Source organism: Haemaphysalis longicornis, unplaced genomic scaffold, assembly GCF_048455015.1.
Source record: "Haemaphysalis longicornis isolate Haplotype H1 unplaced genomic scaffold, Haemaphysalis longicornis Haplotype H1 scaffold_1, whole genome shotgun sequence".
Taxonomy (NCBI): domain Eukaryota; kingdom Metazoa; phylum Arthropoda; class Arachnida; order Ixodida; family Ixodidae; genus Haemaphysalis; species Haemaphysalis longicornis.
The window spans coordinates 131,019,381-131,033,272 of NW_027526203.1; the positions used below are offsets into that span (position 1 = coordinate 131,019,381).

General features: G+C 46.7%; 1 protein-coding gene across 1 annotated transcript in view; it reads right to left on the minus strand.

The window, feature by feature from the left end:
• Positions 1-13,892, minus strand: part of LOC144151339 (uncharacterized) — a 78,138-nt gene that overhangs the window by 39,781 nt on the left and 24,465 nt on the right. The window contains exons 2-4 of the mRNA XM_077682384.1: positions 11,047-11,153; positions 4,171-4,229; positions 2,311-2,582 (exon numbers count right to left, since the gene is read on the minus strand). Of these exons, the coding sequence (XP_077538510.1) occupies positions 2,311-2,582; positions 4,171-4,229; positions 11,047-11,153 (438 nt within the window). The remainder of the gene's footprint in view (positions 1-2,310; positions 2,583-4,170; positions 4,230-11,046; positions 11,154-13,892) is intronic.

Here is a 13,892-nt window from a genome sequence, read left to right on the forward strand (position 1 = left end):
GCACTGCAGCCGAATCACGCAGTGCAAGTTCGTTTGTATACGCGCGCTTACGACTTCATTGATGACGTCCGAAAAACGCATGATTTGGGGGAGAATCAAAATGTTAACCTAAATTGGTCAGTTTATCAGTGAATAGGGCATAATTTGCTGCCAGACAAGCGGTCGGAGCTCTATATAACACGAAATCTTTCCAATATAACCAACTTGCAACTTGTTTTTGTTCTCATTGCCCCTTAGGAATGCAGTCGCTAGAAATGAGATATTTTTCGGAAATTTGGGGGACGCTTACTGCACGCGCGCTATTCACGAAATAGTCATCTAAGCTGCTTGGAATGCTAAAACTAAATCAAAATGTATACAGACTATACATTATATAATTTATATTTCCGCCCCTGAAAGCGTTGGAGTATGGCGGAGTGGCCTGGAAATTCGCAAGTTGGAATCCCCGATAGCACATGTTTTTTTAAGTGAATTTATTCGTTTTTAGGCAATGTTTTCTATATTGAATTCACCATTTTTGCGTCGTATAAGGTTAATTGCTCAACGGGAGAGTTCGCAGAACGCGTGCAGACTGACACTGACGCGCTATTGAGTTCTCGTTGGCGCGATGTTGCCATAAGCACCGACTGTTTTCGGACACATTCCCGAATCAGTCGACCCTTGGCCTTGTGCGAACACGACTCTTGCGATACAGGCAGGAGCCAGGCAAGCTCCAAAGGTGGGGAAAAGCGCATTCCATTTGAGCGTCTCTGGTGACGCGGAGGGCGTTCATCCACTGCATACGCCTCGGCTAGTGATTGTTACTGTTCCAATCCGTGCTGGTAGGCTTATATGACGCAATTTACAGCCGCTAACATGACAGAAGAGTGGTAGGCTGATTAATGAAATATCGAGAATGCCCAGCCAACGATAACATCGGATGCCAAGCATGTTGTTTCACAGAACTGAAACCAAAACTGGTTGGACATCGAGCACCTCGTATGGGCGTCAATGCTTCAGTTGGTGCGGCAACCGGAGACCTCGCATGGTTGTTTTCTTCTTTCTGGCTTTATAAAATAAATGCCGCCCGATCGGCCGTATAAACGATGAAAAGTGTGTTTGTTTGAGCCAGTATACGCAGTGCAAGCAAAAACAGGAGCTTGACAAATTCACTTAAGTGTCCCTATAAGGCCAAGCAGCGCTCCCAACCCCGTACCCACCAGCCCTCACCCCTCGCGACCCCACGTACAAAGCAATCATCTCCCACTACACCAACTACCGACGGCGTAATCCGCACCCCCGCCCTTCCCTCACCGCCCAACAAGCATACATCCTCCGCCCACTCGAGACCGAAACCTACTCCAACCACATAATCCTGTCCCGCATTTCTTCTTCTCTCTTCCCACCCGACTGCCCACATTGCCTCATTACTCTCAGCACCTACAATCTCGTCTTCTCCTGGCCCCAACACCCCCACCCACACCCCAACCCTTCCTTTCCACGGGCAGTGCGAGTCCGAGCTGACCAGCTCCGCATAGGAGCGCCAGAACGCCCTGATGCGGTGCGCCCTGGAGGCAGCCCGGACAAGAGACCTCCTGGACTTAGGAGGCTAAGCACACACTCTTCAACCCCTTCCATTTAAGGTCAATAAACGTTTTTCCAACCAATCATTCCCTTTGAGGCCAGCCCATTACAAGGGCGATTTCTAGTGCAAGCATGCCCGAGAAGCATGCAGCCGAGGAAAGGCGTCCCTGTTCTCTCTAGGCCGCACCTAAAGTTCACTCCGCCAGAGGCGGCACTGGGCTACCTAGGCTCCCATGGTGGAGGTCAGCGTGCTAGGTGTGACAGCGGAAGTCACTGTGCGTGTAATTTCGCCCGCAGAGCGTGCAGAAAAATAACTTCTTATGTTATTAGCCGCCGAGTATGCTGCCTTAAGTGTTCCAGCAGAATGTTAAAACTACAGTTACCGGAAGTAAACGGAGAAGAAACGGCCAATTAAGAAATACTTTGTTTCCCTAACGTCCCCATTACCTACGCACGGCAGATTATCAGGAGACGTGCTTTAGCGTTTTACGAGCCTCAACAGATCAGCCAATGAGGAAAAAATCGACGGCCATTGAACTAAGGTAGCTAGCTGAGATAGATGCACCACATCCCTTGCGAAGTTTTTTTCTTCCTCAAAGGCTGGCAAGAAAGAGACAGAGAGAGAATAAACGTGTTTATTGCGAAAAGCAATGGGGAGGAGTGCTTAGTCGAAGACCGCAAAAGAAGAGGAATACCTTATACCATTCCACTAAAGGCCATACATGGCAAGAAAGAAAGGTTGCATACACTTTTTCTAAGGGGTCCTGTATCAAATAGTAACGCGCACATTGCGCGTGTCGTTGTTTGAGGCGCATGCGGGCCGCTTCTTTCGCGCGCTTTCCTTGCCGCCATTATCGATCCTTTATTGGCCCAACACTCACCGGCGGGCTTGGGTGCTGCGTCCGGCTGCTGGGCTGCGTTCACCGCCTTCGTCGTGCCGGGACCCTCGGGGCTCTTGGGCGTCGTCTGTATCACGATGGTGCTCGCATTCTCCGAGGGCTCGGCGTCGTGAGCAGCGGCTGCGACACAGTAAGCGGTGTAGTTGCGCCGCGAACAATTACCCGCAACCTAATGTGATCATTTCTTGTTCACTAGCCAAGTCGTTAGGACCGAGGATCACGGAGCTTTCCTTCACAGCTGCCGGCTCCACACGCGTGTACTATGTAGAAGAAACCACACCACTGTTTGTAAATTACCAAAACTACTACTACTACTAGTACTACTACTACTACTACTACTACTACTACTACTACTACTACTACTACTACTACTAATAATAATAATAATAATAATAATCAAATGGACAGCTCAAGTCATGACGGCGTGTCGGGCTGTACCCAACAGTCAGCGAGGAGTAATCAAGATAAAAGTAGGGTTAGCAAGCCTTACTAAACAAACTACAAAACAAAGCAGGCTACGAAACAAAAGTAGACAATGAAAACTAGTACAAAATAAGAATTGAGACAAATCTAAGCCAAACAAAACAAAGCCGTACTAAACAAACTACAAAACAAAGCAGGCTACGAAACAAAAGTAGACAATGAAAACTAGTAAAAAATAAGAATTTACACAAATCTAAGCCAAAGAAAAACTTATCTAAACTACGACACAGAAGAATGATTGGTTGTGAGGTACAGTTTAGTGCACATTTTGATGGGAGCGACGTATTTCTAATACCAATACCTGACTGAAAACCTCTACCGCTCGAGATACAACCCCTCCATCAGTACAGGAGGCAGCCTGTGGGATGCTTCAGTTGGTGGCACATTTTTCACACGCAACAGTTTATGAATCGCGCTCTTCTAAACGCTTGTGCGCATCGAGAGAGCACAAAAGCTTTTGCATGTATACGGCCCAACAACTCCCAGACGGGATGGTACAAGACCATATGGACACGGGTGGTGTGATCTTGCTAGTTTTCTGAATGCGAACTTGCAAGCTTTGTGAATGCGCACTCTGTTTTCTTGCGGCAATAGCAGGCTGGATGAAAGCTCGCGGATCTACCCATCCGCTGATTGATGTGGTTCCTAATTAACGCTCTTTAGAGGCATGAACACTCAGCCAATAAATATTATTTCTACGATGCTGATGTTATCCCCAGAATGTAGACCTTTGCGTTACGTTACCGTATTGTAACACTTTCCTCAAATGATATCATGCTCAACATGAAAACGGCGGTTCGGCGCAATATCAGCAATTGCGCAACGTGGTTACGCTTACACCCATTGCGCTTAACCAACGCCCATCTCCAAAGAGGCATCAACATGTGCATGGAGGAAATGCTTTCAATTCAGCATAAATGCCACGAACTCCTGGGCAAAATCTAAATATGAAATGTTACACAGAACTTACCCTAGAATATATGACCGAAATTCAGTCACGCAGCAACTTCAGGAGCACCTATTGAAGAACTAAAGCATGGTACTAGAGTGATGCTATTCTGTAGGTGAAGAGTTGTCTTGGGGAAATTGACCGGGTCCGCCTTAAACTAAAAAGAGTGGCGGAGGTTTAGCGCACAAATCTATACGTCCCTGAATTTACGACGCAGAAGACACCGGTGTGGCGACGTAACCGTGAAATGATGCTGACAGTGTCACACGGGCTCACCTTCGTCGTTATCCTCGACCACCTCCATGTGCATGCTTGTGCGGAAGGTTTTCGGGTCCCTGGAACGGCACAGGAAAAGTGGAAATCATGCGCTTTAACAGCGTACGATAAGTGTCACTCGAGCATCACTGGCCTTCCCATTTCCTTTGTTCAGTGCTTACAGAAAAACAAATACAACTCAGAAAATCGTGCTACGTACAAACGAGCTGCTTTGCACACAAACTACATGCACAAATACGGCCGGTTTAAAATTTAGGAGGTGTATTGGTCGGCGAGTTGGTTGGTGACATTAAATAGTTACAGCGTGAAAGAGACCAAACACAAGAAATACGACGGGACAGGGGCTGACTTACAACTAAAGTTTATTGTAACTAAGTTGCACCTGACATACGTACCCACCACACTGAAAAATAATAAAATAAAGAACAACAATGCAACACTCTGCCACCTCCAATGCGTTCAAGCACTTCGCACGCTCTATGCAGACACCAAGGTCCATTTTTTTATCTCGCCGCACCCGATGCACAGCCAGCGTTAGACAGAAAATGGATCTCTTTTAGTGAACTTAGTGAATGCCTTGCTGACGCAGTTTCCGCTTATTAATATTTCCTACTCCCTTTCGCTCGAACACTACCGGCGTGATGTACAGATAAACCAATTTCATCGCGCATTTCCCCTCCATTGTCGCTTCTTGCAAGCCGTCGGAGACCTGCATTTCAGAAGTCGCTTTTCTCTCCCCTTCTGCCAGGATGTACAAACTCCTTCCCCCACGATGACTACCTGGATGTAGCGATCACCTCCTTCCAACCGCACTGCTCACCGGCTAGCAGGGCGTACAATATTGTGTCTACCTTACTATTATGAAGGCCATTCCACTGGCTGCTGCGTACGAAAACTACGTGATTATTAGAGCCAAAGCTCTACCACGCTACATCTTTCAAGATCGCGTCGCAAGTGACCTTTGGCCACCGGAGTACAAGCTGCTTTTCATCGGCTGCTGTACCACGTGAGTAGGCGAGGGGGAAACGGCTGCTTCGCCTGCGCTTGACTGCTCAACGCCAACCACCTGGACCTTCTTTGCGTGCGCTTCAGCCCAAGCGAACCACGTGACTGAGCGAGAGTTCGACGGCTGATTCGGCTCCGCTTAGCCCCTCGCCCGTACAAAAATATTGTATGGTCGGCTGTAGAAAATACTTTTTATGGCAGTCTTTAGCTATTTGGCGCAATAATCTTTAGACATTTCTATGGGTGTCTTTAGCGATTCGTATCGCCATTCCTATGGGTGTCTTTAGCTTTTTCTATAACAGGTTCTACGGCTTTCTTTAGCTATTCGTATCGACATTCCTATGGGTGTCTTTAGCTTCTTCCATAGCCGGCTCTATGGCTGTCTTTAGCTATTCGTATCGACATTCCTATGTGTGTCTTTAGCCTCTTCTATAGCCGGTTCTGTGGTTGTCTTTAGATATTCGTATCGACATTCCTATGGGTGTCTTTAGCTTCTCCTATAGCCGGTTCTATGGTTGTCTTTAGCTATTCGTATCGACATTCTTATGGGTGTCGTTAGCTTCTTCTATAGCCGGTTCTATGGCTGTCTTTAGCTCTTCTTTCGATATCGCTATGGCTATAGAAGAAGCTAAAAACACCCATAGGAATGTCCATAGGAATGGCTAAAGACAGCCATAGAAATGTCTAAAGATAATTGGGCCAAATAGCTAAAGACAACCATAAGAAGAGTTTTCAATAGCCGACCATAGGATATTTTTGCATGGGCTGCAGCCAGAAGAGAATCACCACTACTTGAAACACAGTGACAGCAGCAGCCGCTGAGAAATTATTGACACGCTGCCATGCCGGCATATAGCCTTGCGGATCTCTAGAACTTCTCCTGTGGCACTTAGGTTGTGTGCCTATCTAATATATGCTCCGTGAACACTTCAGCGATATAGGGGGAGTGCAAGGTTGCGATTGCAAACGCTTCGCCAGTTTTCATTTACAAAAGGCTTAAACACAGGCAAACAAGGAGAGAAAAGCCAAGGGGTTTATTCATCCCATTCATTACATAAAAGGCTACTATCTACGCTACTTCGCCGCCAGTAAATAGTTGTTCAGATACGCCGATCGAAACACACAGCTCACGCATTCCAACACTCGTGCTCGCACTTAGGTTATTCGCTCGACAGCCACACTACGCGGCACATTTTCCGCGAACGCCCACCGAGACACATACACCTACAGGTGCTAAATTCCTGTTGCGGTATCGCAGGTATCAATTTTCGCTTGACTTCAAGTTGATGTTGAATTAATCGTAACACTGTTACCGTAAACACCAAAATTTCCGGCAGCGAAAAGCGGCACATTTGCTTGGCGTCACACCATCTACACGAACACATTGCGGTCGAATCGTAAATTTCCATCACCAGGCAACACGTGCCATGCCCGCGCACATGAGCAAGGAGACAATATGTGGCTGAGTACATCCTGGTATAAGCAGGTCCATCGCGCTAGCAAATAGTGCGGAGATACGTGCCCATTTTTCGACCTTTTTCTAACTTGTTCGCTGGTAATTATTTTATTTGGTAAATACAACATCGCTCAACGTTTTGTTTTCTTCATCCAAAAAAACTATATTTGTTCTCAGTACTCAGGGAAAATTGTCTGTCACTATCATTGCTGCGCGCACGAATGCTAACACAGCCCGCAATGCCTGGCCCTCTTTTTAACGAAAACTTTCCTTCGCACGGCCGGGCTACAGGGTCGACGCGCGCTGCATCCACGCCGCCCCTCCCCGGCCATATCATTCGGTACACATCGACATAACCAGTGTGCCAAACAAACAAATGAAAATAAAACATGAAGCAGGGGTGTCCCCTCCACGAGCAGCTAGTATGTCGCGGTCCCCTCTACCTTTTCAATGCTTCCCAGAATTTCCTTTCGGTGCCTCCTTCGGTCCAGCGTGGGTCGCTCTCTCCCTTTCTCAATGACTAATTTCAAAGTGGGCTCTGCCGGAGAAGGAATGCGGTTGTTCGCAGATGCCACTATATTTCTGACTGTGTCCGCACATACTTTGGGCCGCGAAAGTTCTTTCCAATTTGCTTGGAAGCTGAGAGGGCCGTTTTCAGAGAAGCCCGCTTTTTTACTTGACCTCGGCAGCGAAGGGCCGCAGAGGAAGAATTCTTTGAACTTGTACTTCTTTCGGTCAACGTTCATTTGCAAGCTTTGCCGACGCGCAGTATCTAAAGTTGCAACCTGAATTTGAGCGTTAATCTGTAGCTGCCTTTAATTGTACTTCTCCCGTATTGTTGGTATAATAGGTACCTAACGTTATTGAACAAAAACTTTCATATAACCGGCCGATGAACCTCATCATCGTTATTCAATCTGTGTTGTAGATGTAGATAGGTAGATCATGAGTATATGAATTACGCGTCATAAGTCATATTGAAACCAGCAGAATAGGATTTAATGGTTGCTCGAATTACACCTTTATAGGTTAAAACATTTTTATTAGCTGCTGGAGACTTGGAGCCTTATGTCACTATGTAGTTAGCAAAGAAAGCTTTTATGAATGCAGGCCTGTAAATTCTGCGCCAAACATTTTCCTAATTCCGGCTAAATGTTGCTTAATTGTCACACGTCTATAGTTTTACAGTTATATATTTCGTTGTAGCCAGCCGCAGAAGCTTTTATGGGTGCCTCTCTTTAGCTTTAGGGCAGATTCTGTAGACTGTATAGACTGTAGACTGTTTTGAGACTGTAGACTTGGAGCTAGACAACGGCTTATATCCAGCCAAATGAGCTTTTATGGCTTTCTCTCTTTAACTTTAGGACGAATTCTTTTCAATAGCTGGCAAAAGACAGCTGAATGGTTTTGAGTCTGTAGAGTTAAAGCTAAACAACGGCCTCTATCCAGCCAAATGAGCTTTTATGGATTTCTCTCTAGCTTTAGGACGAATTCTTTTCAACAGCTGGCAAAAGACAGCTGAATGGTTTTGAGTCTGTAGAGTTAGAGCTAAACAACGGCCTATAGCCAGCCAAATGCGCTTTTATGGCTTTCTGTCTTTGGCTTTAGTACGAACTCTTTTCAATAGCCGGCAAAAGACAGCTGAATGGTTTCAAGTCTGTAGACTTGAAGCTAAACAATTGTCTATAGCCAGCCAAAAGAGCTTTGTCGCGGCTGGTCTATAGAACTAAAGCCATACATTTTTCTTTAGCTGGCTGCAGTAACCTGAATAGCTGTGACTCTATAGACTAAACACACTAGTATGTTGTATAATCGTCTAAAGAGAATTGTATGGTCTAAAGAGAATTGTACATTTTTCTTTAGCTGGCTGCAGTAACCTGAATAGCTGTGACTCTATAGACTAAACACACTAGTATGTTGTATAATCGTCTAAAGAGAATTGTATGGTTTACATTCTTTAGTGCAGGATGCATAAAAACTTCAATAGATGGCTATAGACTAATTTATGCCCTTTTATGGGTGACCATAGGGACCCATAGGCGGCCATAGCTCACCATACATTTTTCCATAGACGCCCATAAGTCATTTTTGTATGGGCGGCCTCGCAACCGGTGGTACGCAGGCTGGGTGGGCTGTGCGCGTTCTTCAGCCCAAGGAAAAGCATGAATCCAGTCACCTAGCAAATATAGCTAGAAGGCGGGCTGCGATACCTCAGGCAAAGGCAAATTTCACAAAACACTGTACGTGCCGACTTTGCCTTAGGTCATAATAACTAGGTTCAGAACCCCAGCCATTTTATTTTGACGCGGGTCTTGTCTGCAAGTCAGAGGACCGTCAAAAGGAACTAGAACGTGACGTAAGTACGTCGATACTTTTATGGGACGTCTGGAGTCAAACTTGCTTGACATTCAAATTTAAGGTGACTTTTCTACTAAAAGGACATTGGCGACATATTTGTGAGATGTCAGGACGATGAAGCGGAGCTTCTAACATTCATTAAGGCATTTAAAGGGGCCATGCAGACAAAATAGAAGTTTGTTTTATTCGGAAGATTTGGTGTTTTATAGTGCACCCAGCGCTTGTCCAGAAGCAAGTGAGCTTTTAGTCACTGATAAATCAACAAATTTAAAATAAAATTTTTATTTTCCCACCGAATCGCGTGTTTTCGTCACGTCTGCCATGAAGTTACAAGGACGGGTATTCAAACGAACTTCAAGTGCGCCATAGGCTCTGCGGCAGATTGCGGAGCCTTGCTTACCGTCAGTCCTCCTAGATGGCGCCACCATACTGTCCCGGAGACCGTTGTACGCCTTTGCTTTGTTTTTGACTGTGTTTGCACCTGGCTTGTTTTTGTTACGGTAGAAAGTAATCGTTTTGTAAAACATGGGGTATGCTCGACAAACAGGGTCACGTAAGACAACGTTGCTTACGCCAATCGGCCAGTGTCATGGGAGACAAATCCAAAGCGGCGGACTGCTGTGCAGGTAGAACGAGCATAGTGCGCGCAGTACCAACAGCATTGTGCATCGGTACTTCTATATTTACGTGTACTTTCGTGACATTTATTGTTTACCTCACCGTTCTTACTGATATAAAATTAATATGCATTATCTAAGCGGACCATGTGGACACGGATCAGCTCCAGCATCAGGACGATGCTTCCCCGGGCGGGAGGGGGCTGGTGTTATGTGCGTAATCTGGGCCAGAGCGCAGACGGTGCCGACCCAGCGTTCTCTCTTTGCCGCGCCAATCGTCTGGAGCGGGTGTGCGCAGTTCTTACGTACCTACAATCATCCTCATCATCGACATGGGCATGGCATACATGATCGTTAACCCCCAAGCCGTGAAGACGAGAACATGCCCCTTCGTGAGCGCGTGTTTTCTGCGTGACTGGTTCCAGGCATTAGGCACAAGCTCATCTAAATACATCCTCTTTTCCGTTTGTTCTTCTGGCCTTGATCAGTTGTTGCACCGTGACAGCATATATCGGGCGTCTACACGTCGTAAACGCCAGAGTCACGGCCAGGGGGTTAAAAAGAGGTCTTCACCTCGGGTTGTCGGAGTGCCACTGGCTACACCCCCAAGCGCAGATTACAGTTACCTTAGTAAAACTACCTAAGAAAGTAGAAGGGAGCACAGCCGCCCCAGTAGCGTGGTTGGTGTCGCACCAGAGAGGTATTCTGGAGGTCGTGGGTTCGGGTCCCACCCGGGAGCGTGGTTTTCTCCACTTTACTTCTATCTTTCCAAAATATAAAAACAGTCTGTTTCAGGAAAAAATAGCTGACAAACCACCTTTTACCATTTGCATTCCTTGGCGTTCTACCTAGGACATAGCACGCGCGCTGCGTTGCCTTCTTTACATTGTAGAATGCAGGCTCTGGTTGAGCTGCAAAGCATTCATAAAGTGCGTAATTTAGGTAGTGTGATTTGCCGTAAGGCAGTAATTAAGAAAGAAGAGTTTCACCGACAATCATCTAGATAAGGAGCTTCAACGGTTAACATACCGTGATGTGTCGATGACATGTCAGCCATTTTTGAAGGCCTTATACGTACATGCTAGGTACTAAGTATATGGGCAATGAAGCGGCTGCTTTGTCGGGACTGCCAAGGAGGAGAGGCTGCGACATGTCCGAACACTACCAGGCCGGGAACCCTAACTGGGGTCCCGTTTATTTCCACCCCGTGGGTGGTCACGCTCCGCCTTCTCGTAGGCACCACCTATTGCTGGTGGATCAGCCCCAGCGACAGTGCTCTGGTGCTGCAGGCGGCGCCGGAAGGTGCTGGGGCATGACAGAAATAAAATATGGCGTAGTAGCGTGTTCAGTGACTAAACTGAAAGAACTGAGCAATAACAACCACTGGATCCTACCTACCTCACGAAGAGGTAAAAAAAGGCGCGTGGCTGCAAGACTCACTTTTGGCTGTAGTTGGGCAGGCTGATCTTCTCAAGCTTCTTCTTCCGGATCTTGGCCTGAATGCTCATGTCTGAGTTCGACTGCAAGTCCTCGCCAGAGAAGAGAATCTGCACACACAGAGCAAACACGGATGCTCAAAATACGAGTTTGGTTCAATAGAGACTTCCTTATAGCGAAAACAATGATACAAACTTTATCGTAAACTTTAAAAAAAATTTCCAGATATTGTGAGAGCGAGTGACCAGGTCTCTGAGACGGCGCGTTTATTAGCCTTCTCAGACCGCACGCTCCGAGTCGAGCGAGTCCAACTGTGATGATGATGAGTATGCACAGATGGTAACGGCACGATCGATGTGCAAGAGGATGGATTCGGCGTACTCATCGGTGCTCATCGCTGCCTGTGATAGTGATGATACTGCTAGCACAAGGTACCATCCTGGAACTACGCCGCGAATGCTCACTTTTTAAGAAGGAAAGGTGAAGCTGTGGCTATTCCCCAGCAGCCACTTTCCGGCGACTTTTCTACGACGTCACATAGACTTGTATGCGCGATTTTCGGCCGCCGACCTAACAAACGTGACTAGGCGATTGTAGTGTGGCCTCCAGTCTCCCGTTTGATCGTATCCAGCGAACGCTAACGTGCAGTTTACACACTCAAAACTACGATTTTGCTGCTAGCCCCTATTACGTCAGCGCGGTCCATAACACGTCACTGTAGAGCGAAAAATGTAAGTTTTTCAACGTTTCTTTTCGCTGTAAAACATTTTTGGCGGGTGGAATTGCGCAGAGTGGGTTACCAAGGCTAGTTCTTTGAAATTAAACAGAGTTGTATTTTGTTTTTTTGGCACCTTTAGGCGTGCACCGCATTCGCGTTTTTACTTGTGATTTGTTGTTGTTGTCGTTGCTGCTGTTGTTGTTGTTGCCGGATCTGCTTATTTTAAGACTATTCAATACAATCATAGCGCGCCACCATGGCGACAATTCCGCGCCAGCGGCAGCCTCTGACTCAGAAAATGACACACTACGCGAGCGGAAGTGGCCGGCAAAGGGCGGGCTGTGCCCCGACGGATGTTTAGGCTCACCCCGGCGGTGGTTATTTGACGGCCGCTTTCGTAAGCGGCGCAGGTGACGTTTTATAGTGCCGTGTTCGCCCACAATAGCAGCTCCTTCCACGCAAGAGCAACTTTGTTCTCGCCTTGGTTAGAAGGGGTAACGGGAGCTACCTGCACCATTCACCTGTACCACTCACGGCCATGTTTCTGCGGCTTGCCGCGCCGCACGCACCGTGCGGGTGGTATCCGCGGCTGCGTCAGCGCGTCTTTCGAGTGCGCGCAGGGAACGCTCCGTGCGGTTAACTATTAAAAAGAAAAGGTGAATGCGTTGCCCAGTCAAAACGGTTTACTGCACAATGAACACAGTTCTTAGCAATGGAGTATCAGAAGTTCTTGGAAGTTACTGTTACATCGTGTTTGCGTCTCATTCTTCGCTTTACTCGAATTACTCCGGATTACTCCGACAGACAGGCTGGCCGCAGTCATGGGCGTCGGCAGGATTGTCTCGAGGGGTCACGGTGGTAAGATGAGGGGGGGGGGCGTAAAATTATGTAAGCGAAATTCGACAGATTGTAAATACCATGTAGAAAACGAAGAAAACTCTTATTCGTTTCAGTGTGTATTAACACTGTCTCAGTTCCACTGTTTATTATTCAGTTCTTACGAGTTTTAGTGTGTATTAACGCTCAAACCTTAGAAAAAGGAACGACTCTGTTATATAAGGGTAACATTTTAGTAGACAGAATGATCGGAGGAACAGGTTCTTGAAACATTTTTTTTGTTCCGACCAAATAACGATGAGAAGTTAAATGATGTTGCGAGGCAATTCTACGACGAATTGCAATATACTTTGTGCCAATGCACTCTTACAGTACCTCATCCGTAAAGCACCATGCACCTACCGCGCACGCCACGCAAAGTTGTTGTCTATGCGATCGCTTTTTTACCCTCCTTTTAATTTTTTTCGCATGCAGCGAAAGCATGCACGTCCAGACACAGGGCTGTCGCACATCGTCAAACGAAGCCACTTTTTCCCACGCCAAATTGCGCTAAGGGAACGCTCGGCCGGGACAACACGTCGTCGCGGGAATATGATTACCGTTCGGAGAGCACGACTGACGGTGGGATATGCTCCCTCAGCGGATACCAGAAGATCCACCGGGAATCCACTGAAGTACGTGTTCACCCACATTCGACACCAAAGTTCAGCTTCACAGTCGAAGTTTTCGAAATGGCAGTATTTCTTAATTGGCTCGCACTTCTCCGCCTTAAAATCTTGCTCGTTCCCTCAACGCCTTTGGGTGATGCAATAAACGTAAAGTAAACGCAAGGGTGTCTTCAAAATTTTCTTCCAGTGCTGATGGCACAGCGACCAAGTAAGGGAGGAATATGCTGCGAACATGTTCTCGGAATTCCAAAGTGTCTGACCGGTGCATGTAACGTGCAATCATTCCCGCACACTGGTTTTTGCGCCAAGCTATTTTACTGTTTCCGCGTTCACTTAATATAGGACTGCTTTTATTCTGTGCTGGCTAATTTTTTTTTTACCGTGAGATGCATGTGCTGTTGCGCCTTTAAACTCTCCATCTCACCATTTAAAATGCCTGTTCTGTAACAATTGCGCAAAACAAAAAAAAGTAAAAGTACATGCTACACTTTTCTACTGGTGGATCCTTCATTTGCAGAATACCTAACTTCCTGCTCTGAACCGGACGGGCCCGTCTATTACGTAAGGTTATAACGAAACAGGCAGCTTTTGCTTAAATAAACTTACCTATGATTTAGCGAGTAAAG